This window comes from Herpailurus yagouaroundi, unplaced genomic scaffold (assembly GCF_014898765.1).
Source record: "Herpailurus yagouaroundi ecotype Mexico unplaced genomic scaffold, PumYag 184, whole genome shotgun sequence".
Classification (NCBI taxonomy): domain Eukaryota; kingdom Metazoa; phylum Chordata; class Mammalia; order Carnivora; family Felidae; genus Herpailurus; species Herpailurus yagouaroundi.
In genome coordinates, this window is record NW_024412415.1 from 32,642,366 (window position 1) to 32,666,295 (window position 23,930).

The 23,930-nt window shown below is 47.7% G+C and overlaps 1 protein-coding gene across 8 annotated transcripts in view; it reads left to right on the forward strand.

Annotated features, from left to right (window-relative positions):
• Nucleotides 1-23,930, forward strand: part of MAP2K5 (mitogen-activated protein kinase kinase 5) — a 270,804-nt gene extending 246,874 nt beyond the window's left edge. For 6 of the 8 annotated variants that reach the window (XM_040493071.1, XM_040493070.1, XM_040493069.1 and 3 more), the window contains one exon: nt 23,488-23,930. In XM_040493071.1, coding sequence (XP_040349005.1) covers nt 23,488-23,592 — 105 coding nt within the window. In that variant the 3' untranslated portion in view covers nt 23,593-23,930. The remainder of the gene's footprint in view (nt 1-23,487) is intronic. The other 2 variants (XM_040493073.1, XM_040493072.1) reach the window with 1 other exon arrangement.

A 23,930-nucleotide genomic window follows, 5' to 3' on the forward strand; every position in this document is an offset into this window, starting at 1 on the left:
TCAGATCAGGGGGCACCTGGATGGCTCAGTCAGTTATTAAGCGTCCGACTTAGCTCAGGTCATGATCTCACAGCTCGTGAGTTCAAGCCCCACGTTGGGCTTTGTGCTGGCAGCTCAGGGACTGGAGTCTACTTCAGATCCTTGGCCACCTGGGTGGCTCAGTCCATTAAGCGTTGGACTTCAGCTCAGGCCATGATCTCGTGGTTCACGGGTTCGAGCCCCATGTCGGGCTCTGTGCTAACAGCTCAGAGCCTGGAGCCTGCTTCAGATTCTGTGTCTTCTCCTTCCCTCTCTCTCTCTGCCCCTGCCCCGCTCATGCTTTGTGTCTCAAAAATAAATAAACGTTAAAAAAAAAAATCAGAAGGGTATCAGAAGATACAACTTCAAGTTCAGGTTCTGCCACTGCGTAACGAGGGAGTCAACAGTAATGTAGCTTATCTGAGCCTCAGTTTCTTCATCTGTAAAATGAGGGTGGTGATACCAATCTCAAAGTGTTGTTTTTATTTAAATAAGAATTTGTAAAAGTGTGCGTGTAAACTGTAAAGTGCTAGACACACGTGGAACACTAAATCATTCAGCCTCTTTGGTTCATGATTTTCTCGTGTGTCTGATGTCCCTAGGCCTAAGCTACTAAGCTTCTTGGAAGTCAAGTGTTTTCAGTGGAGCTGAATGTGATTTAGAACAAAGTAAATGTATTTTGGATGTTTGCAGCAAGTGTCCCGTGAATTGGTCATTTTTTTTTGCAGGGGTGGATGGACCCCTGTGCATTTTCCTTCCCAGCCCTTGGAAAGCTTAACTTTTTGTCCTCTATCATTGGTAAAATGTAATGAGCATCTTGTTGGAGGGAATTACTGTGAAACAATCAAGTGTGTGTTGTCTGTGTCTCTGAGGTGCTGTGATGGGTTCAAAAAGAATATACGAGGGGTGCCTGGGTGGCTCAGTCAGTTAAGCATCCGACTTTGGCTCAGGTCATGATCTCATGGTCAATGGGTTCGAGCCCTGCGTCAGGCTCTGTGCTGACAGCTCAGAGCCTAGGGCCTGCTTCAAATTCTATGTCTCCCTCTCAGTGCCCCTCCCTGGCTCATGCTCGCTCTCGCTCCCTCTCTCTCAAAATAAATAAACATTAAAAAAAAATATATATATATATATATATATAAGAAGCATTTGTGTCCTCGAGCAGCAGACTAGACATGCCCACAGGAGACATTCAAAGAAGGCAGGATGGTCTGTGTGCCACTGACTCACGTGGTGTGAGAGCTCAGGGAGGATGGCTGAGGGGCTCCATGATCAGGGAGGCAGCTCGACTCCAGCTGGACCTGTAGGATTGTTGGAATTTGTCTCAGTATGAGAATTAGAAAGTGGTGGTCCAGCCAAGAGCCAGCTCCTCCCAATCCTCCACCCCTCCTTCGCTGGCTGCCAGACTTCATACATGGCCCTCTCTGAGCCTCACATTGCTTATCCACAGAAGTGGAGTCCCACAAAGCAGGAGATTTAAGTGAGGGAAAAGTAAGTTATACGCGGGACACCTGGGTGGCTCGGTTGAGCGTCTGACTTCGGCTCAGGTCATGGTCTTGCAGTTTGTGAGTTCGAGCCCCACATCGGCCTCGCTGCTTTCAGCGCAGAGCCCTCTTCGGATCCTCTGTTCCCCTCTCCCTGCCCCTCCCCTGCTTGCGCTTGCTCTCTCTCTCTCTCTCTCTCTCAAAAATAAATAAATATTTAAAAAGTAATAAAACCATCTTTCTAAAAACCAAAAAAGTAAGTTACATGCTCAGCACGGTGTCTGGCATAAAATTAGTGCTCAATGAATGGTAGCCATTATTTTCATCACTGCTGCTAATAACAAGAGGGAAAGTGTTTCAGGAAGAAGGAATAGCACAAGCTGAGACCAGAGGAAGCATGGGACAGTGAGGAACCCTTTGCTTTCTGGCCAAGGCAAAGAAGACCTCTGGGACAGGAGGGAGTGGAGTTAGCTGGGCAGGGTCGGGAGGGTCTGATCTAGAAGGGCTCTGCACACCGAGTAGCTGCAGGAAGCTTTTGTTGGTTCCCTAGCAGGGCAGAGGCTAGCTGAGGCTCTACACACCTGAGCAGGCAGATGGGCCACCCAGTGCTGATCTCTGCCGCTCCACATGGACCAGACTCCGGCTGGACCTGACTTGTGAATAGGGATTCCTAATTCTTCTGGTTCTCTCTCAGATTCCAAGAAGGTCTCCAGCCAGAAGAACAGAAAACTGACTTCAGAGCCTGTAGCTTCTTGGCAGTGTGGCATTTGTCTCTCTTTCTGCATCTTCTTTTCAGTGTCCTTTCTGTCACCATCAGGGAAAATCATTAGTATGCTAATCTGGCTAGCCGTCATTTTAACACTGACCTTTGCTAACCTGCCTTTGCAATTTCAGGAACTATGTTTGACTTCTCTAAAAGTAACCTTAAATCGTAGTCTTGTAAGAATTCCAGAGCTGTATCCTTCACTCCTTCTTCTAATGAGGTTATGACCAAATGCTCATTATAATTGCTTTAGACTCCTTTTAATTTTCAAGCTTATTAATCATAAGAAGAGTTATTTAAAATTGCATAAATTAATCTTAGATTAAAAGCCCATCAAAGCCTCGAAACAATTAAGAATAAGTAGGATTTCCCTGGGGCAGCAAGTTTTATTTTAATATTGTAGTCAGGTGGATATCAGAACCTTGAAGTATGGTAGTGATTAATGTATGCAAAATTTAAATGAGATTTTTTAAATGGCAAATCTAAATCACATATTGACCTAACTGTAGGCTTTAACTGCATTGTCTGTCATATATTTAAACTGTTTACTAATCAACATTTTAATTACAGTGTGAGCTGGCAGACCCTAGGACAAATAAAATCTCGCATTTTAAAATCTTGCCACAAAGTCTGTTATCCGAAAATCACAAGACTGTTACTGGGAAGAATGGAGGAGTGAGAAACCAGAGAGCAAACTTTCTGGGGCAGTGGGGAGACTTGCCACAGACAGTCCTAGGGCGTGGGGCTGCCCGGCTACTTTCCGGGCCCCAACTCTCACCTCGCGGCTCTGCTGGTCTGAGGAGGCTGCCTCTCCACGGATCTGCAGCTGGGTTTCCTTTGAAGTTGATTCACGTTTAATTAGGGAAATACTTCCCTCCGTGTGTTTGAGCCCCAGTTGCCAAGCATTATTTACTTGAACCCTGTGTAGCCCTAGGGTCCCTATGCACACCCCCTTTTATGGTATGGAGAGAAGATACTTCCTGACATTTGATTGGGCCTTGGCCAGAGTCAGTAGCCTCTTTGCCTTGCCTTCTCTCCCCTTCCCCCCCCCCACCCCCCGCCAACATCCTCGATCCCTGCTGGGTTAGGCAAACTGTCCCCCCTCAGGAAGGTGGCTGTGGGCTGCATCAGTCTCTATTTTACAAATATTCTCTGTCTCTACTAAAAATAAACAGGAAGAGGGCCACCTTGAACAAATCATCACACACCCTCAAAACACCAGTCCCCGCTTCGCGGAAAGGGGGTAATAGTAACTAACTTACCGTTTCGGTTTTTGTGAAAATCCAGACAAAATGAAGCACATAGAGCAGATAACATAGTAAAGAGGCTCCCCAATGTGTTTGGTCCTACCCTCATCATTTATTTTCTAAAACTAGTTAATGCTTAAAAGTTTAAATGACGCTTAAAATTTCCAGTAGCACAGGAGAATATATAGTAAGAAGTCTGTCCTCTTCCAGCCCCTAGCAGGGTCCCCAGCCTCGCTCTCCAGGGTTAAACAGTGTTAATAGTAGTTTCTCTTGTTACTGTTCCACACCTTGCATTTTCACTTAATATATCTATCTTTAGAATCTTTCCATATCATATAAAAGTCTACCTCGTTCTTTTTTTTTTTAATGTTTATTTATTTACTTTTGGGAGACAGAGCTCAAGCAGGGGAGGGGCAGAGAAAGGGAGACACAGAATCCAAAGCAGGCTCCAGACTCTGAGCTGTCAGCACAGAGCCCGATGCGGGGCTTGAACTCACAAACCGCGAGATCATGACCTGAGCTGAAGTCGGAAGCTCAACTGATTGAGCCAACCAGAGGCCCCTTACCTCGTTCTTTTTAATGGCTGCGTGGTATTCCATAATACAGATGTACCATATTTCTTTAACCAGGACCCTGTCATAGAACATTTTGACCGTTTCCGGATCTTTGCTGTTAGGATGGTGACCGTCTCCATACACATCTTTGTATAGGGGGTATGGGAATGCCAGTTCCCCTCACCTGTGCTGATGCTGAAATTATCAGACTTTAATCATTGCCAATCTGATCAGTGGTAAACAGTTGTTTTACTTTGCATTCTTTTATTAAGTATGAAATTGAACACTTTTCTCCCTTGCATTTATTGGCCATCTGTGATATTTTTCACATACTTCACCCCATTTTCCTGTTGGATAGGTTGTCTCTTCATCATGTTTTTGAGCCTTGATTGCCCCATCTGAAAAGCAAGGAAGATAGACATACTGTCTCTGGGCCCCTTTCTGCCTCCCTAGTGTGGGATCCAGGATCCAGGCTGTCCTTTGAGCAGCTTTTATGCTAACAAAGGTGCCCATCTGATCATGACCTTTCCGAGCCAGCGCTGAGGGGTGAACTTCAAGAGGGTCGTTTCCTTCTTTTGTTTAGTTGTGTGTCTTCCTCTCTTAAAAAAGCAGACTTGGAAATTACAAGGCAGAGCTAGGATTGAACTTCCTTTAAAGCTGCCTGTAGACATCAGGAATATTTATTTTCTCTATTTGTTTTAAGCCTGGGAAGACTGTGTGGTTTTCTCAACACTGTCCTGATGGAGCCCTGACCAGCAAGCGTGCAATGCCCCTAGCCCTAATGTGCCATTAATGATAGGTTAATGTACAGTATAATGTTTTTGGGACTACGGGTTCATTACACTTCTGAGTGTGAGGTCTTTCCACAGAGCGCCCAAGGTCCCATTGCATTATATCATGCAATAAAAATACCCTTTTCATATCACACACTAATAAACTGTATTTGAAATGCTGTCTGAGGGCACTGCCGTCTTGTCTATAGGCTGTGCACGAGTGCAACAGTTGGGATGCCTTTTTTCTATTTTGTATTTTAGTTACACGGAATTCTGAACCCAAGGAAGTCTGCTCATTCTTGGTTTAAACGAGGAAGTGAGTCAGGACTTTAGGCCCGAGGCTCATGGGAAGGGCTGCCCAGTGAGTGGTGAGGGTCCTTAATACATTCTTCCTTACTGGAGAATTAGCAAGGTCCACAATTCTCCCTTGCCCATCCATCCACAAGGTGTGCAGCTGTCAGGAGAGCTGGTCTAGTGTCTTCCACACTTAGCACTGAGCATACGTTAGGTGTTATAAAACTTTCCTTAGGAAAGAAGTGTGATAAGTACTGACAAGTTGAGGTCGTAGATCACTGTGACCACACACCCTTTTCCATGATGGCCTCTGTGCTAGGAAGGTCACACACAGCCTTCCTCTGAGGTCGCTGCTCTTCTCCTTATTTTATAGAAGACAAGGCTCACACAACTGGGGGGAGTGGGGGGAGCTGCACTGTGGAGCATGAGACTTGCAGTCTCCTAAGAGCCACAGGTAAATGACCTGTGGGCACAGACACCAGCACTGTCACCACCTGAGACCTCAGAGTTTGCATTTGGGCCGGGCAAGCACCGTCTTTTCATTTTTTTTTTTAATTTTTTTTTCAACGTTTATTTATTTTTGGGACAGAGAGAGACAGAGCATGAACGGGGGAGGGGCAGAGAGAGAGGGAGACACAGAATCGGAAACAGGCTCCAGGTTCTGAGCCATCAGCCCAGAGCCCGACGCGGGGCTCGAACTCACGGACCGCGAGATCGTGACCTGGCTGAAGTCGGACGCTTAACCGACTGCGCCACCCAGGCGCCCCAAGCACCGTCTTTTCAAACACACATAATCCCAGAGCTCTAGGCATCCATACCTTCCTGTGAGTTGGTTTAATCAGGTGGTTTTCTTCTCAGCAGTTAGCTGGCAGCAGAGGCAATTTTGAACTTGGGACCCTGGAAAAGGAGACTCTTCCACATCGGAAAGGGAAAGGACATCAGAATTTAGGGATGAGGCCAAGACTGGGATCAGAGGGCTCGAAATCACCTATTGCATACTTTTATCCAGGGCAGACCATAGGGTGCGCGCTTTTGTTGCGGGCTGTGGGTTCTACCAGCGGTCAGGTGTGGGGTGACATGGGAGGTCTGAGCACCTGGGTTCCAGCCATCCCTGAGACTTCAGCCTCCAGAAGTCCTTACTGCCTCAGAGCTCCGTTGTCCTTGCTTATAAACAGGCTGACGTCTACTTCTCCAGCGAGAGATGGTATGAAATAATGTGCAGGAAAGCACCTAATTAGGGCCTGGTACAGGGTAAGCACTCACAATGGTCCCGATTACATTGCTTCTATTCCCATATTCTAACAAAAGGGACAGGCTTTGGAGCTGACGTCCAGTTTACATCTCCACTAAGTCAGTCAAATCACTTAACTCTGAAACTTTTGAATCCACAAATTGGAGGTAAAAACAGTAATGCCATCCAGCTCCCTCCTGGGGGTGGTTGTGACACTGGAATTCAGATAATGAGCTTGAAAGCACTTTGTGGAATGAAAAAACCCTACTCAAATGCTGGTATCTGTAAATATATATATTTCTCTGTCTAAATCAACATATTCAGACTGGGTTATCTTTGAATAAATATCCTTACAGCAGAACTAGTAAGGGCAGCTATTAAAAGGCCTCACTGCTCTCTCCCCCTCAGCACGAGGGAGCATGTCACCACAGAAACGTAGACTTACAAGAGCACAAAGCACAAGAAAGGGCAATTATTCTGTCCCACGTCTTCATGACAATGGAGCAGCGGGACGGGCAGTGTCTGTGCTCCCCTGAGTTAGTGAGAGGAGAAACCAGCATGGGCTCAAGGTAGACAATACTGCTTAGGAACAGTGGTTGGAAGATCAAGGGACCATGTTGAATGGGTTGAGTTGGTCCGGAAAGTCAAGATGATGGAGAGAAAAAAATCTGACGTTGCTGAGACCATTCTGCAAAAGGCTGAACCTTTTGGCTGTAGGCAAAGTCCCCTTAATTGTTAGGAGAAGAGTATTTAAGTTTCAAAGATAATTAGTTTTTCTTTTTAAGGGCTGTAGAGTTGGACTGAACCTTTGTTTTCAGATGTGGGGACTTTGGAACACTTACATCAACCTCTCAGGGGTTAAATCTGTCTTTAGGGCTACCAAGACTTGAAAAATGTTACTGTGTATCATGAAAACCAGAAGTGACAAGTTCATTTAAAAAGCCTGGTTTGTCATTGTTTATCTAATTTTCAGAGTTGACACAGAAAATTAAACCAGCTGACACTCACTCTCTGACCATCTCCCTGGCTCATTTCCCTGGTCCTTTCCTACCTGACCTTTCCAAGTACAAAATGCTCCACACCCCCCAAATATAAAACTTCCCACTGAGTTTCCAAGTTGTCCTGCAGTCATTCCAAGATTCTGTCATAGGATGTCATCCCTAATGTTATTAAAAAAACAGGATGAGGTTATAAATCTGCTCTCGTGAAGTATTTCCTTTTTCCCCTCCGCTATGACCATAAATCTTAGAAGTAATCAAACTCTCTGCGAAGGAAGCTGAGATAAACTTGGGCCCTGAGTGGCCCCATATGCCTTTACTGAATTCAGATGATCTGACAGCTTACCTGCCCCCATGACATCACAGGTTGCTGCAGAAAGGTGCTGGGCAGAGGGAGTGCTTTCCCCGTGTTCAGTACTGACGTTCTAAAGCTCAGAGGTCAGCACCACATCAATTGGTGAATGAGCTGCTCAGTATAAGGAAACTATCCAGACAACCAAAGCTTTTTCTTTATAAAATCAAAGCTTTAAAAAAAGATTATGCATAAGAGGTCTTCCGAAATGTATTCTGCACTTCCTTATCCTCTTAAGCAGATTATGCACATCAGGATTTCTCTTTTTAAAAGAATTTCTGTAGGTCGTTGTTGTGACCATCGTCTATTCACTGTGTGCTGCTGTGTCAGTGTCTCCTAACACGTGTAGGGCCATTTGTCCGCGCCCTGAGCGACCTCAAGCTGGTTTTCTGTTTTTGTTGTGTAGTGTTGCTAATTGATGTCACTTCTTACTCCTGTCCTTGTTCTTCCCTCCAGCAGCCCTCCCCTCTTTCTCTGCCATTTGGCTATTTCTTTTGTGCTTCAGATTGGGAAACCAGATACTAAGCTTGTTAGCATTAAGTCCAAAGTATAAAAAAATTGGCTTGACCAGAGGTTTGAGTGACCAGCTAAATGTGATCAAGTTGTAGTTGAACTTCCCAATTCTTTGTTTTAGATAAGGATGTCCAATAGCCACGACCTGTCGATATGTAAAGTGCTTTTAGGTTTGAAAACAGGCTGTTTCAGTAAGTAGGAAGTCTACCGCTCGATAATGTTGCATATAAATGTCCATGATTGAAACAATATGACCACCTCACTCTTGAATCAATAATTAGGGTAGACTTCAAACTGTTGAAGTTTTGTTATTTTCTGAAGGGACCAAATAAGCCATGGTGTTGCCCAAGGAAGGGCTGTGTTCTTAAAACCATATTTAATGTCAGGTGCCTAGAAGCCTTTCAGTACATCTATATGGAATTTGATTGAATGAAAGTCTCCTCGTAAACTGGAACTGGAGCGTAAGTGCCAGGAGAAGCAAGCTGGTAACTAAACAACTTTGTCCTTCTTAACAGTGAAAATAGACCTGGTTTCATAAGGCTCTGCAGTGAAGGCCGCCAGCTTATTTGTAAACAGATGAAGTGCGCTCCCTTAGTCATTCATTGTGAGCATGACCAACGACACTGCCTCAGAAAACACAGGCCACACCGTTCACCGCCACAGAAAACGCATTTCAGGCTTCCGTACATTTAATTTTCTTCAACATTACCTTGCAAACCACAGTAAATCAATAACAGAATAGTTAAGTACCACAGGTTCTTTGTGTTTTGTTCTAGAAAATATTGCTCAAGGCTAAAAGTGGGTTCTATTGATGATTTTTATTTGCTGCTGGGACACAGAATGATCAGAATTTTCAAATGGCTTCTTTTTTTTGTGGCTTTCCTTTAAAAACGAAAAAGAGGCGGGAAAAAAAAGAGGTGCAGTTTCAAATGGAAAAACATCGGTTGCTGATAGCAGAAACTATAGAGTAACTGGTCATTTTCAATCCTGTATTTTATAGGCTAGGCCTGATAGCTTTGGCCTTTGTCGTGCTCTTACTTCAAATTTTCCAAAAGGGTTGCCCCAGCCAGTCCCCTGGGCTCCCCCACACTCACCCCAGTAGTAACCCGTTCCATTGAATTGAGCGAGGCTCAGTTAACTCGAGGGCATCGCAGCTGAAAACACTAAAAATGATGGTGCTTCCGTTAAAGTTATATACCCACATTTTTGACAACCAGTGTCTTCAGCACTTTTCCTGCCGCTATGTTTTTTGTTGATTTGGTAGCATCAGAAATGTTCCACTTTAGGCCCAGGCTTCATGTAAATGGTTGTTTATCCTGATTAAGAAGTTAGAAAAGCTGCAAGTAAGATGGATTTCAGGAAATAGCAGCCCTGACTTCATTGGATGCTACTTGAAATAAGATGAGACAATGGATAGGAAGTTCTTTTTTTTTTTTTTTTTAAGTTTATTTATTTTGATGGGGGAGGGACAGAGAGAGAGAGAGAGAGAGAGAGACTCCTAATCAGACTCCACACTGTCAGCATGGAGCCCAACTCGGGGATCAGTCTCACAAACCATGAAATCATGACCTGAGCCGAAACTAAGAGTTGGACGCTTAACTGACTGAGCCGCCCAGGCATCCCAGGAATTTCTTTTAAAAGTTAAAAGTGTGATACCAGGTCTCAGAACCCATGACCCACCTGCGAGGGTGATGCTTTGCCAGGGTTCTTTGGCACCTCCCAGTCACCACCATTATCACTCTTCCCACCTCCTCCCCACCATATATCCACCCATATCCCCGCCCCCTCTGTCTGCTACTGGGTCATCTTCACTCTGCATTTTCAAATATGTTGGCCTCATATCCTTCATATATAATGTCCTTATTTTTTTTTCTGGATTTGTGGTTATGTATCCTCTTTTCATTCCTGATGATGTTTGTTTGTGCCTTTATCAATTTCATCAGAGGTTAGTCTGCTGTACTAATTTCTTAATATGTTATTTTTTAATGTTTATTTATTTAATTTTGAGGGTGGGAGAGAGGGAGGGAGAGATGGAATCCTAAGCAGGTTCCACACGGTCAGCACAGAGCCCAACATGGGGCTTGAACTCACAAACCATGAGATCATGACCTGAGCTGAAATCAAGAGTCGGATGCTTAACTGAGCCACCCAGGCCCCCTGTTTTACTAGTTTTTTAAAGGACCAGTACTTTACTGAATTAATCATCTCTTTGATAGCTTTCTATTTAATCCCTTTGTGTTCTTATTATTTGCTGTCTTATGTTTTCTTTGGATTTACTTTTTGTTCTGTTTATAATTTTATATTCTTTTGACACCTAGTTCATAAATTTCCAATCTTTTCCCCCCAATCCACCCATATAATGCTGTCAATTGCCTTCTAATAATTATTTTAGGTGTATCCCACAAAAATTTATGTGTAGTGTTTCTACTGTCACTCAGTTCTAAGTAATTTCTAATTTCAATTAGGAAAATTTTGACCCATGAATTATTTAGAAGTATTTTTTTTTTTTATTTGCAAATACTCAGGTGTTTTGCTCTCTTTTGATTGTTACCTACTTTTCATGCACCACCGGTCAGCGTACATAGTTGGTGTAATATCAGACCTGTATTTGTTGAGACTCCCTTATTACATGGTTGATTTTTCTCCCTATGTTCCCTCTTTGCTTGAAAGCAATGTGTATCCTCTCATTCTTGAATGCAATGTCCTCTTTACATCCTGTAGATCAAATGTGTGAATTGTGTGACTCAGATACCTCGTGGCCTAATTTTCTACCTGTTTTCTCTCTCAGTTACTAGGAGAGCTTTGCTAAAATCTTCCTCTGTTCTTGGGCTTTGTCAGTTTCTCCCTGCAGTTCTATCAGTGTTTGCTTTAAGGCAGTGACGGTAGGGTACCTATGCCAAAATACCATATCATCATTTCAGAGTGTTTCTTTTACCTTTATGTGAAAGGTCTCAAATATATTTTGCTTTAAGTTTTTTTTTTGTCTGCTATTTATAAACCTATGCTTTCTTCTTTTGGTTTGTGTTTGTCTGCTGTGTGTTTTTCTCTGCCTTTGTTCTCATTTCTGTGCTCTGGTGTTGTAAATGAGTCTCTGCATTTTGTTGTTGGTGTGTTTAATATCATCCTACTTTCTTAATTAATCGTTTATATGTATTGCTTATTGGTATGCTTGAATTTTTTTCCAATATCCTATTTTGTACTTTCTACAGTACTTTTTTTGACTTATTTTTCCCTATTCTGTTGGGGGTTTTGTTTCTTTTCCTCTTACTCTTTCCATTTGTTTAGAAATTACATTCCATTTCTAGCCTCTCATTGATTATCCCTAAATTTTTTATCTAATTTAGCAAAGCCTAAGGTTAGTTACTAAATATACACTCCCAAACAAGGGTATTCAGCTTTAGGCTCAATGCCTTTATAGTAGGTAGAATTAGTTTCAGTTGCATATGATTAAAAAAACAAAACAAACAAACAAAAAAAACCAGCAGCTTAAAGAAGACCACGGGGTATTCTCCCTCACGTAAAAGAAGGCAGGAAGGGGGCGCCTGGGTGGCTCAGTCGGTTGGGTGTCCGACTTCGGCTCAGGTCACGATCTCGCGGTATGTGAGTTCGAGCCCCACGTTGGGCTCTGTGCTGACTGCTCAGAGCCTGGAGCCTGTTTTGGATTCTGTGTCTCCCTCTCTCTCTGACCCTCCCCCATTCATTGCTCTGTCTCTCTTTTACTAGCCAAGGGGAATTTGAGCTCCAGCCAGCAGGAGTGAGAGGGGTGGTAGAAAAGCTTGCCCCTTCTTTTCAGGACAGTCCTAGGAATTGGCACACAGCACACGTGCTCACAGGGCATTGGCCAAAAGTAGCTGCGAAGGAGGCAGGGCGTGCAGTTGCTTTGCCGGGTATCAGTGTTCCTCATTAAAATCAGGGTTTGTATCGTGAAGGAGGAAGAGAGAAGGGCTATTGAGAGACAGCCAGCACTCTCTGCCGTAGCCCTTCTCCCCCCAGATATAAGGACCTTACAGGTGTCTCATCAGTTCCTTCTTACATGTCGCCACAGTCCAGGATTTCATTGTCATCTTGTTTTCAGATCCTTAAGACCAGCCATCACTATCATTGTCATTTTATATATAATCAGTGCTTATTTAGATTTATCCCTGTGTTCACCAGTTCTTTGTTCCTTGTTCCTATTGCATTGTGCTCCCTCCATTAGGAGCTCTGTCCAAGAGTGTCTGGGAGTGTTAAAACTATTGAGTTTTTGTTTAGGATTGCCTTCACTTTGCCCTAATTTTTGATTGTTAGTTTAATCGGATTTGACCATTTTTCCCATGACCTTAAAGATCCTCTGTTGTCCCCTGGCTTCTAGTCTTGCTGGCAGAATCTGCTGACTGCCTAATTGCCACCTTTTGTAGGCAATACGTCTCTATCCCTGGTTGCTTTTAACATCTCTGTTCTTGGTATTCTGCAGTTTCCCTACAATTTGTCTAGGTGTAGATTTCCTTATATTTATCCTAGTTGGAGATCATTGTGATTTTTTTTTTAATCTGAGAATTCCTGTCTTTCATTGGTTCCCCAAATTTTTCAGCTGTCTCTGGATATTGCTCCAACCCCACATGTCCAGTCTCATCTTGTCTTGGTCTGTTTTCTGGGCCTTTCTGTTTCACGTTAAAAAGTAGCCTATATATAAATATATATATGTATATATATATATATATACATATATGTGTGTGTGTGTGTGTAGCCTATAAATATATATATATATAAATAGCCTATATATATATATATACATACATATATAGGCATACACACACACACACACACACACACACACACACACACTGTGCTGTCTGTAATTTTCTCAGACCATCCTTCTAGCTTACTAAGTCTCTCTTCAGCTGTATCCAGTCTGATGTCTGGCTCATCTATATACAGTTTCTTTTTTTTTTTTTCCAGTGACTATATGTTTTATTTCTATAAGTTACATTTAATTCTTTTTCAAATCTCTGTTCTCTTTCTCATAATATCTTGTTCTTTTCTTAGTACTTCAATTTCTTTTTGTATGTCTTTAGTCTTTCCAAATGTATGCTTTTCATTACATTTCCCAATTATTTTTCTATTACCTCAGTTCTGAGAACTCTCATCTTCCCGTGTGTGTTTTGTCTTCTCATTTTGGTCCACGGCGAATTAATGCCTCACATGCTTTGGAATTTTTACTGTAAGCTCATAGTGAGTGGAGTTTGTTACTGTGGATATTCTTGAATTTCAGAATGATTGCCCAAGAATGGTTTTTTCATATGCTTCTGACAGACATTCCAGAGTATCACTAGATCAAGATCAACATTCTGTTAGTTTATCAACCTGGGGTTCTCAGACTACAGAGGTAGTATATTGGGCCCCAACTACACAAGGCTCCACCCCATTTTTATATTTCTTGGGTGACTCTACTCAGAGCCACCTTATGGTCCCCTATGCTGATGTGTAGACTTTTTATAGCTCACCCCTTCTGTAGTCTCAGCTTTGTTCAGGGTCTCTGGGCCAGCCCTCTGGGGGACCTTGTCTCCTGTTTCTGCTTAGTTTTTCACACTTGCCAGGACAACATTCCTGGAACCAGTAGCCCCCGTAAAGCCACGAGACTTCCACTCACTTAAAATTCTGGTTTTCAGTTCCCTCTTCATTGTTAGCATTTGTGGATTCCCTTTTTTTCTTATGAGTTAAGCTGTGCCTTTTAAAACTGTTCCATTTTATCTGCCAGGGTGAGGGCCACGTAAAAGGAAGGCTTTAAGGCTGTCTTTGTCTCTCATCGTCTCTTCATTGACTGTTAGAATCACTCCAAACATACTGAGCTCCCCCTGTGTACCAGAAATTGTGCTGGTTCTCATTGCCTACCTCCTGCCTTTTGTACACTCACAAGCTACATCACACATACACACATGAGCACATGCACACACCCATCAAAGGTCCCCAAACAAACATCGAATCTCAAGAGGTAAGAAAAAAAAGGGGTGGGAGAAAATCCAACCTTCTGAGCATTGAGGCTTTCAGCCTCCACCACCACACAGCTGTCATCCCAAAAGACAAACCTTAAACATCAAGAAATCAGTAAATGGTCCCATATTCACTGCTTGGACCTGTTACGCATTCAGCCTCTCAGGCAAGAGTCCTCAGCATTATTGAGCAAGACCCCCATTCTCCCTCTGGTACCCTCTGATCCCGACTACTCTGGGCATCTGCCCACCCTGAAACTGCCTGGGGAGCCAGCATCCTATCCCCAGCCCTATCTGGGTTCCCTACCAGACAGCCACCACAGCCCCCCTTAAATGGGCCAGAGGCACCATTCTGCCACTCACATGGGCCAGCTTCCTCTGACACAGACTCAGGAGTGCTGGCATCCTGCATGTTTACCCCCCTCACCATGGCCCTCTGAAGTCACCCTGTGCCCTGTCCCTGTACCACACCGTACAGGCCCTAGAATGACTCATGGAGACCTCTGGAAACATCTTGTTCTCTCGATGGGCCATTTTCTGACCAATTACTCTGTGTAGGAGCACATAGATCTGCTCAGATGAAAGGTGGAGAGCTCCTTGACCCCCTTAGCTGTTTATGTATAGTGTAGGATGGCTAGAGGTAAGCAATTTGCTGCTAATAATTGAATATTTGGGGAGGAACATCTATTTCTGTAGCAATTGTGAAGAATAAACTCAGGAAGGTTGATTGAAATGGCATGTCACAGCTGCAAACTGTTTCTTAGGTCTTAAACGAAAATGAAGGGCTGGAAGGGTCCCCTCTCACCCCCACCCAGGGAGAAGCTTTAGAAATTAGAGGCTGAGAAAGTACATTCTAGAAAGTCAGGCTAGGTAAACAGGCAGATTCCACACTAGCTGTACAGAAACCAGGCTCACACCCTCATCTTGCGGCTGTACCCCCAAAGTGTTCTATGCAGAGGAGTAATAACCACCCCTCACACTGCCTGCCTGTGTCTGTGGGCTGGCGATCTTGTTTGGTTCTTATTTTAACCCACCCAAGAGGAAGAGAGTGCAGTGGTATTGGGCGGGAGTGAGGAGGTCAGCAAACATGGTCCTTATCTTCAAAACCAGCTGGGAAACAGGACTCAGGAAATGGTGGAAAGCAAATATCAGCTTTACTTCTATGAAAACCTGGATTAAAGGATGTGCTTATTACCTTGTGGCCCCAGTGGCCTTGCTGGGAATTTACTGAGTCCCAGGGGTGAGCAAACTCAGGCCTCTCCAATAAGAGGTCAGACCAGAACACACCCTTCCGGTGGGCAGGAGACCCCTGAGCTCATCACGCTCAGTCCTTCCTCCCAGTGTCGCCATTCCTTCTCCGTGGGGGCAAGGCTCAGGAAAGTAGTAACAACAGAAGTCCTTCTGGTGGAATGATGAAGCCTGGGGAATGGAGTCCCCCCCCCCCCATATTAGTCTCTCCTCTACAGTCAGGCGATCGTGGCCCTTCCCAAGCCATCACTCTGGGACAACAAGAGAAGGTTTGCTGACTCTTTTGTACAGGGCTCCTTGCGCTACCCCACACAGGGACAGAGAGGATTTCTATTGAGGTACCTCAGCTCTTCCCTGCTGAGTCCCTCATGGGTCTCCCCTCCAGCCACCTCTCTCCCCAGCTCCCCCTGGTGACCAGCCTAGCATGCCCGGCCTGAAAGGCGGAGTTGACCCCAGGGGTGATTATGACTTATTATGTCATGTAATTAATAGTATAAAGTCTGCCCGCTGCCCTGCCACTTGTCAGCAGGTGCACAGACATCAGACATCTGTGCATCCTTTTATAAGTCATTCCCCTCTCTAAGCTGAACTTCTCTCCTCAGTAAGTAGGGATTCGATATGTAGTTTTGAACCTTTAGCAGTGGAATGCTTTTTATGATGTAAAATTAATGCAGGATCTCAATATAGAAAAGAGGGTGGTTTTTCCAGCATGAATGTATTAGTATTCATTGTTGACACTTCTTTATAAAGTCATTTATGAGACCTCTCTTGAAGAACACAAAAATCTGAGAGCTGGGCTCGTAGGTGACAGTTACGATTTTATTGCCATCAGCTTTCAGTTTCTCTCTGCTCTTGTCTCAGTAGCATGGAATCACGGAAACCCTGATTTCCCCGGCTGCCTGCTCAACTTAGGCATCAGTTAAACCCATAGAGAAGCTTTAAAAAAGGAGTAGCAGAAAACTTTTATTTCGAACCTTAGTCATTGCGAGTAACCAGCAACTGTTCATATGAGTTGCTTTTCAAAATCTGTAGGTCAGACAAGAGGTACTCAGAACTTACTGGAACCGACACCATCAGAAACTCAGAGCAGCCTTGACCCTCTCCCCCTTGCTGGGCCTTGCGTGGCAGTCTCTGGGCAGACATACTTCATGGGCTCAGTGCACCTGGCTCCCGTGTGCCACTCACACAGCCCAATGGATCATTACAGTGTGAGTGGACATCACAGCCCTGAGTGTGTTCCAAGGCCAGTGCACCAGAACAGCCCCTCCTAGTTGTCAACCCACAGATAAGAAGTTAAGTAATATGCACCGATCTAACAAGCAGACTGACTTTCCTCCAAGAGCTGCAAAAAAAAAAAAAGCTAACAGCACAGTCCGTGGTGATGGATTGCCAGTATTCAGTGTGACACGTTGACTTAAGCATCTGACTGCGTATGTTATTTTTTAATTACGAATATAGTGAAAATATTTCTTAACAACTTTAATGAAGCCCCAACACACCTCACATCCTGCGGCCCCACTGGTCTCTGAGGTCCCGTCTACCACTCCTCCACTATTGCTGAGAAGAGACTAAAGCATTAGCCCTGCCGTTAGGGCTGGAACCGTGAAGGCACGTGCAGAGAGCCTTCAGGCAAGGCTTGCGGGCCCAGCAAAGAAAGGTGGAGTGCTGGGCAGTGTGTTGACGTTGGGGCCCCTGAAGCCTCTCAGGTCACCCCTTACAGGCCCCACCTAATCTCAAGACTGCCCCTGCCAGCCCACCCAAGCAGCCTTTACTTGGTTTAGACTTGGCTGAAGTGTAACTGGGCTGGGCCTGCTTGTTTCAGCAGGCTCATGGGTCCCTGGAATTCTCTTCCATGCAGCTTCCTTGGTGGGAGAGGAGTGCCTGGTGGTCGGGGGCTCACCCTGTGGGAGGGGAGTCCTGTGGTCCAGAGAGGCCCCCCCTAGAGTCTAGAGCAGCCTCGGCTTGTGGAGCCTTCTTGCTAGGCCTTCCCACCCCAGCCTGTCATGCGTCTGAGCCTGGCATCAGGTTCCTGGGGAGATGCCATAACTTACCAGTCAATCCAACTCCCTTTTCTTGGCGGCTGCTGTGCGATTAGTATTGCCTTGCTTTTGAGTGGTTTCTATCCTAACAGTCTATCCTAGACTATCCTAACAGTCTAGTGTTAGGATAAAGTGGGTTCAAATGATGGTAACACATAGCAGAGCAAGTGTGTTCTCTAGAGAGGTCAGGACGAAGGTGTTTGCACAGTTCTGTCTGGGAGAGGTGGCATTTTTTGAGAGGAGACACAAAGGCCCCATAGAGTGAGATCTCCAGTTTGGAGTCCAGCCTGCTGTTGGACATCCTGTTTTTGATTGTTCTTTCTGTTTACCTCTAGGGTCTGGTCTCTGTAGCCCTGGAAGGTTTCCAGACACTGGGCCTTAGTTTTCCTGCTTCTCTGGAGCCTAGACCCAAGGAGAAGGAATGGAGAAGCAGGGAAGCTGGGGTTATCAAATAGACCATCCAGCTTCTGCTCTGAGGGCAGGCTGGCCTATAGGGTGGATGCCACCATCTTCCAGCTCTGGCACTGATAACAAAAGACAACACAATGGCTGAGGGCATGGGCTCTGGAGACAACACTGTATTGAAGCTGTATGGCCTTGGGCAGGTTCCTCAATCTCTCTGTGCTTTAGTTTCCTCATCTATAAAGTGGAGATACTCTTAATGCTTAGAGTTGCTGATTATTAAGTAAACTATTTGAATAGAAGTGCCTAACACATTGGACTTTGAACAGGGGAGGGACACATATGCCTTTTTGGCACCCTAACTGCAGTTACCAGTTAAAAACCACTTATTGAGGGGCGCCTGGGTGGTTCAGTCAGCTTAGTGTCTGATTTTTTTTTTTTTAATGTTTATTTATTTTTGAGAGAGAGAGCATGAGCAGGGGAGGGGCAGACAGAGAGGGAGACACAGAATCTGAAGCAGGCTCCGGGCTTCAAGCTGTCAGCACAGAGCCCAATGCAGGGCTCGAACTCACAAACTGCGAGATCATGACCTGAGCTAAAGTCCGACATTTAGCTGACTAAGCCACCCAGGCACCCTTGATTTCAGTTCAGGTCATGATCTCAGGGTCATGGGATCGACCCCCATCGGGCTCCTGCTTAAGATTCTCTCTCCCTCTGCCCCTCTCCCCCTTTCTCTCTCTGTAAAATAAAAACAAATAAAAAATAAATCACCTGTCGAGCACCTATGAAGTACAAGATACCCTTTTTAAAAAGTAGAAATTTAGAACTCACTGTGCCTGACCTCTACGAGCACAGAAGTTGATGTCCTCTATGACAGAAGAGAGTCTTAGATGCAGATCCCAAGTCTGCTACTTTCTAGTTCTATGACCTTGACCCGTGTCACATTTCTTGGCATCTCAGTTTCTTTTGTCTGTAAATGAGGGTGTTGGGAGGGTTCAAGGCCATGTGCAGATGTAAGGCAGCCAGAAGGCGCATAGCAAGTGCTTGACGAGTAGATGCACACATACACAATACGCAGTGACTTTGTCGTGCCACAGGCCTGCTACTAATTGAGGGCCTACTATGTGCCGGCATTGCAGCCACACCTGCATATTATTAAAGGATTCAAATGCACGATGCTCTTTGGGAAATTACACAAGAGAACAAAGTGTGAAGACTCAAATGGGTAAATTCCCATTTGGGCAGAAAGTCAAAACCCAGCTAAGGGCAGAGCGTGAGAAGTCCAGATGCCTGAGCCTCAGGCAGGATTTACCCCCACTGCAGGCTCGGGGCCTCCATTTCCCGCCCACACAGTGGGCACACTAACCACCTCCTGGCTCCCTGCCACCCAGCGTCTCCCTTCCCCCTTGGCAGAGGGCAGAGTGCTGCCCACGTGGGAGGGTCTCTGAAGCGCCCCGCTGTCAGGAAGGCATCTCATCACAATGAAACCGATGGGAAAAAAGCAGGGACGTTGTTACAGAGGCAGAGAGTTACACTCTGGCGAAACACCGGTCACTCTGCCGAGTTGAAGGAGCAGGAACAACTACAGTTCCTCTTCCTGAGCTGTTAGTTTCCACCTGCTCCCCGAGCTGCAGCAGCACGATCCCTTCTCAGCCCCACGCGGCCGTGTCTGCACCAGGCAACACCAGCCGTCTTTGGCTGCCGTTGGCTCGTCCCTCTCACTCCCCCCGCCCCGTCCCACTTTTGGGGTCATCCTGCCTCTTGCAGTCCCATCCTTTTGCCTTCATTGTGCCTCCATTTTCTGTGGCGAAGTTTGTGGACCATAATACTTCAACGCTCACCAGCGCAATTGTTGCAATTGGCCCTGAGAGAATCCAGGAAATGAGAGTGGCTCCCACCGCTGGTGACAAGGCCAGCAAGACCAGCCGCAGTCCCCGCCTGGCACGCGCCCTGCCAGCCCCTGCAAAGTGGCTGCTCACATACTTTCTGGCTGGAGGACAGAGGTCCGGGTGCCTGGGCCGGCCACCTTGGTGGGGACGGGGCAGGATGCCCCCGACAAGCTGCGTGCAGGTCGCTTTGCTGACCTCGGACAGGTCCCCGAGTGTCTGTTGCTTCATCTGGAAGGTGGGTGCACATAGCTGTGTGCACCTCCAGAGCGAGCATGATTTTTGTAGGAAAATCAGGACCAAAGCCCTTGGTGAGTGCCCGGCACAGAGCACTTATCCACGGTGCTGGACTCAGTGTTATTTAGGGTGTAGCTTCCATCCAGCTCCAGCGTCTGGCCTTGCCTGGACTCCTAGAGCATCTGGCTATGCCAGCATCTGCCCAGGCCTGTCCAGAGCCACCTGGGAACCAGGCACTTCAGTGGCTGAGTGATTCTCATGCTTTTCCCAGAACTGTCCATCGAATTTTGTTTGCTCGTTAAACTCATGAGGAGTTCCTGCATCACACATGTCATGGGGCTGGAGGAGGGTCGCTGCATTATAAAGAGGAAGTGCCCGGGTCACAGGGGACATAGTCCAGCCCTGAGACACACCAGCACAGAAACCAGAAGACTGGAGTTCAGCGCCAGCACTTAACCAGCCACTTCCCTCCCTGGGCCTCAGTTTCCTCTTCTGTAAAATGGGATGATGGTATTCCCTGCTTCCCCACACAGGCTGATGGGGATAGGGGGAGTCGAGTGAGAGTGACCTGCCACTATGGCAGAGCAAGCACTCTCCCAGGGCGTCCAAGGGGCAGTGCTGACGGAGGTCAGGACCTGGGGCAGTTCAGGCTCGCAGCCTGAGGCCCACCTTTGTCTAGGAGGGACTGAGTCATGACAGAGATGAGGTGAGGGGGATCGCGATCTGGGTGTTGATTCTCCCACTTCTGTACACCCCAGGTCAGCCTAGGAGAACCCCAGATGATGGGCCTGGGTTACAGAGACTTGTGGTCCAGCCCCAGCTCCGGGAGCCCAGGCATGTCGGCCACGAGCCAGCAGCCTCCATTGCCTCATCTGTACAGTGGAGATCATAGCGCCCACCTATGACTCAGTGCCTCTCGTGTGAACCGTGAGGTGCTCACGGGCCCTGCGAGCAGAGCTGCCTCCAGGCCCCCAGGAACGCGGCCCCCCGGTCCACTGCTGCTCTCTGTGCTCTCATTCCCCGCACCCCGGCTCTCTCGGTACGTTCACTGCTACGGTGGCCCACACTGCCAACAGCTCCCGAGTTCACACATCGCAGGCCCGGATGCCTGGACAGGCCGCGGTCTCCCCTTCCGTGTCCGTCTGTCTCTGTCCTCTCTGCCTCCCTCTGTGATTCCTCCACCCATCTCCCCCCCAGCCAGTCAGCGGCAGCTGGGGACAAGACCACTTGTCCAGGTCACTCCCTTCAGGCCGGGGTAAAGCATCAGGGATCCGCAGGACGCGAGAGTCACCTCCCAGCCGAGGAGGGCGGGAAAGGGGCAAAGTCTCTGCCGGAGCCACCGCCTCCCCCTTGCGCCTCCCAGGGCGCTTGGGCAAATGCTTCCCTGCAGTGCGGCCATCAGCCTGCCCGCAACTGAAGGAATGCCTCCACTCTCCCCTCCTGCAGTTCCGCTCTGCTTGTTCCCGAACAGATGATAACAGAGATGGAGCATATGGGCCCCAAAGTCACCGGGCATTCTGGGAAAGTGACACTGTGCTACCCCGGGCTTGGGGGGAGGGGGCCCATCGGCTCCTGAGCACAGCTTCTCCCTTTGTTCTTCACAAGGGCGCAAGGTCGTCTCTCCTGAGCCTCCAGAAAAGGAAATGTGGACACTCGGACTTCAGGAAGAATTCCGTCTGTTTTGTCAGCGATTTAGGAAGGCGGGTGTGGGGTAGGCGTATATGCAGGGGGGAGAACTCCGAATGGGGGCCAAGATAGAGGCCCTCCTGGGCCTCTCCTGCCTCAGCCCCCAACCCAGGTCTGCGCTGCCTGCGGGACACCAACCCAAGCTGGCCTCCCACTCTTTTTACCCAGCGGCAGCCCACAAGGGGCACCTGCTCCCTCGGCCGCCCCACAGGTGTGTTGGGAGCCCCATGGAATGTCTCAAGCAGATCACAGGAGGCGCCTGACTGGGCTCCAGGCCGCGCTCCGTGATGGCCTGGGTGAGTCCCTGCCCTGGGGTGGGGGTCCTTGGCACCCTCTAAGCTGAGTGTCTTCCCTCCCTGCACCCCCACCGGTGTTCTGTATGTCTCTGAGCCAGGCCATGAAGGATGCTCCTGGGGACGGTTTTCCTTGCCTGAATTGGGAAAGCCAGCGAAGGGGATGTGACATCAGTCCAGGGTAAGGAAGCCTCGATGATCTTCCTTCCTGTCCCCAGAGACATCTCAGGTCTGACCAGGCAGCCCCATTCCCTCTCCTGGCCTGGTCTTGGGTCACTCCTGCAGACACTGGGGTCTGGACACCCAGGGCATCGCGCCCTGGGCCCACATCCCTCCTGGCCACATGATGAGCTCATTTTAAGGCAGCTTGGAGCTTCAAACGTGTGGCCAGCGGCTGGCTACCCCCAGGGCTGCAGGTCAGGACCGGGGTATATTGGGAAAGCAGTGCTGGGAGCCCAGCTCACACCAGTGGGGAGGTGAGGGGAACCCAAGGAGGACTCAGAAAGCTAGAGGGTGCAGGGGAGCTGGATCTGGAAGACTGCAGGGGAGGGAGAGGAGGAGGTGGGGGGCAGGGAAGGAAGCAAGGAGCCTCCCCCTACCTCTGCCCACCCACTGTGGCTCCCTGGGTCTCTGGCTACGTTTTTGGTAGAGGAGGAAGCTGCCTATGTGTGTTCTTTAGCAAAGAAGCCAGTTGGTAAGGAGGAGGGAAGAGCATGCCTTTCAGTTTTCCTTTCACCTTTGGCCTGTGATCAAGGTGACTCTTTGACTGCCACTACTTTTTTCTGACCTTCCCTGGGAACTCCTAGGAGGCCATAAGATTGTGAGTGTGAATCTTGATTCCTCAGGACCGCACGGGAAGGGACTGGCTAAATATAACCTGGCCTGCCTATGGGCTAAGTAGGTTAGAGCCCCAGACAGGCCATGCAGAGACAGTACCGGCCCCTCCAAAGTCGAGCCCCCAACTTGTCACCAGGAAGCAGAGTGATCTGCACCCACCAGCATATTGCTCCTTGCCCTGGTACATTGGCCTTCCCTCCACTCGCGCACTGGGACTTGTTCAGAGAGCCTTAGACAAAGAACACTAGAAGGGATTGGCGTAGCTTCAGACGAGAGGATCCTCTGATCTGTGGGCAGCAGCTGGACTGGGACACTGGAAACCCGGGAGCCAGGCGTTGGCCGGCCAGCTGTTGGAGTGGTGTGGGTGATGTGGGGCCAGGCAGTGTGGACATGGGACAGGCCCTCACCCGAGGGCAGCTTTCAGGAGAAAGTAGGTGAGCACCAGGCAGAATCTGAGCCGCGCAGTGAGCGAGTGCTGCAGACAGACATGTCACCTCCCCACCACCGGCCTCAGTCAGCGAGCTGAGAAATGGGTTCGTAGCTGTCCTCCTTATCTCACAGGGCTAGTGCGGAGAAGAAAAGGGTCTAGGCTGAGAACAGGCCTTGCTGAGTGTAATGAAGCACAGTCTGGGGAATGCGTGTCACAGCCTCTCCTCCCCTCCACAGGGCCACCCGTTCATCATGCAGTTCAATGACGGAAATGCCACCGTGGTGTCCATGTGGGTGTGCAGGGCACTGGAAGAGAGGCGGAATCAACAGGGGCCCCCATGACGCCACAGAGGGGCGCTGAAAGCCCAGGACTGGTCACCAAGGGGACAGCCTACCTGTTGCGCCCCGTTTGCTGTCTGCACCGGAAGAGCTTTGCTGGGCCCGGCCTCCCTGCTCTCACCTTCAACTCCGCCGGCAGATGGGCTAGCATAGGGAGCCCTCAAGAGTGGCCAGCCCTTGCCCTTCCTGGTCTGGAGGCACTGACTGGGGGTGGGCAGAGGGGTGGGGGCATCAAGAATGGAGGCTCCTGTGCCCCTGCCCCTCTTTTTCCTAACCTTTTTCTTTGTAAAGGGTCAGGCCCTGTCAGCGTCACTGATGGGAATAAAGATATTACTGCTTTG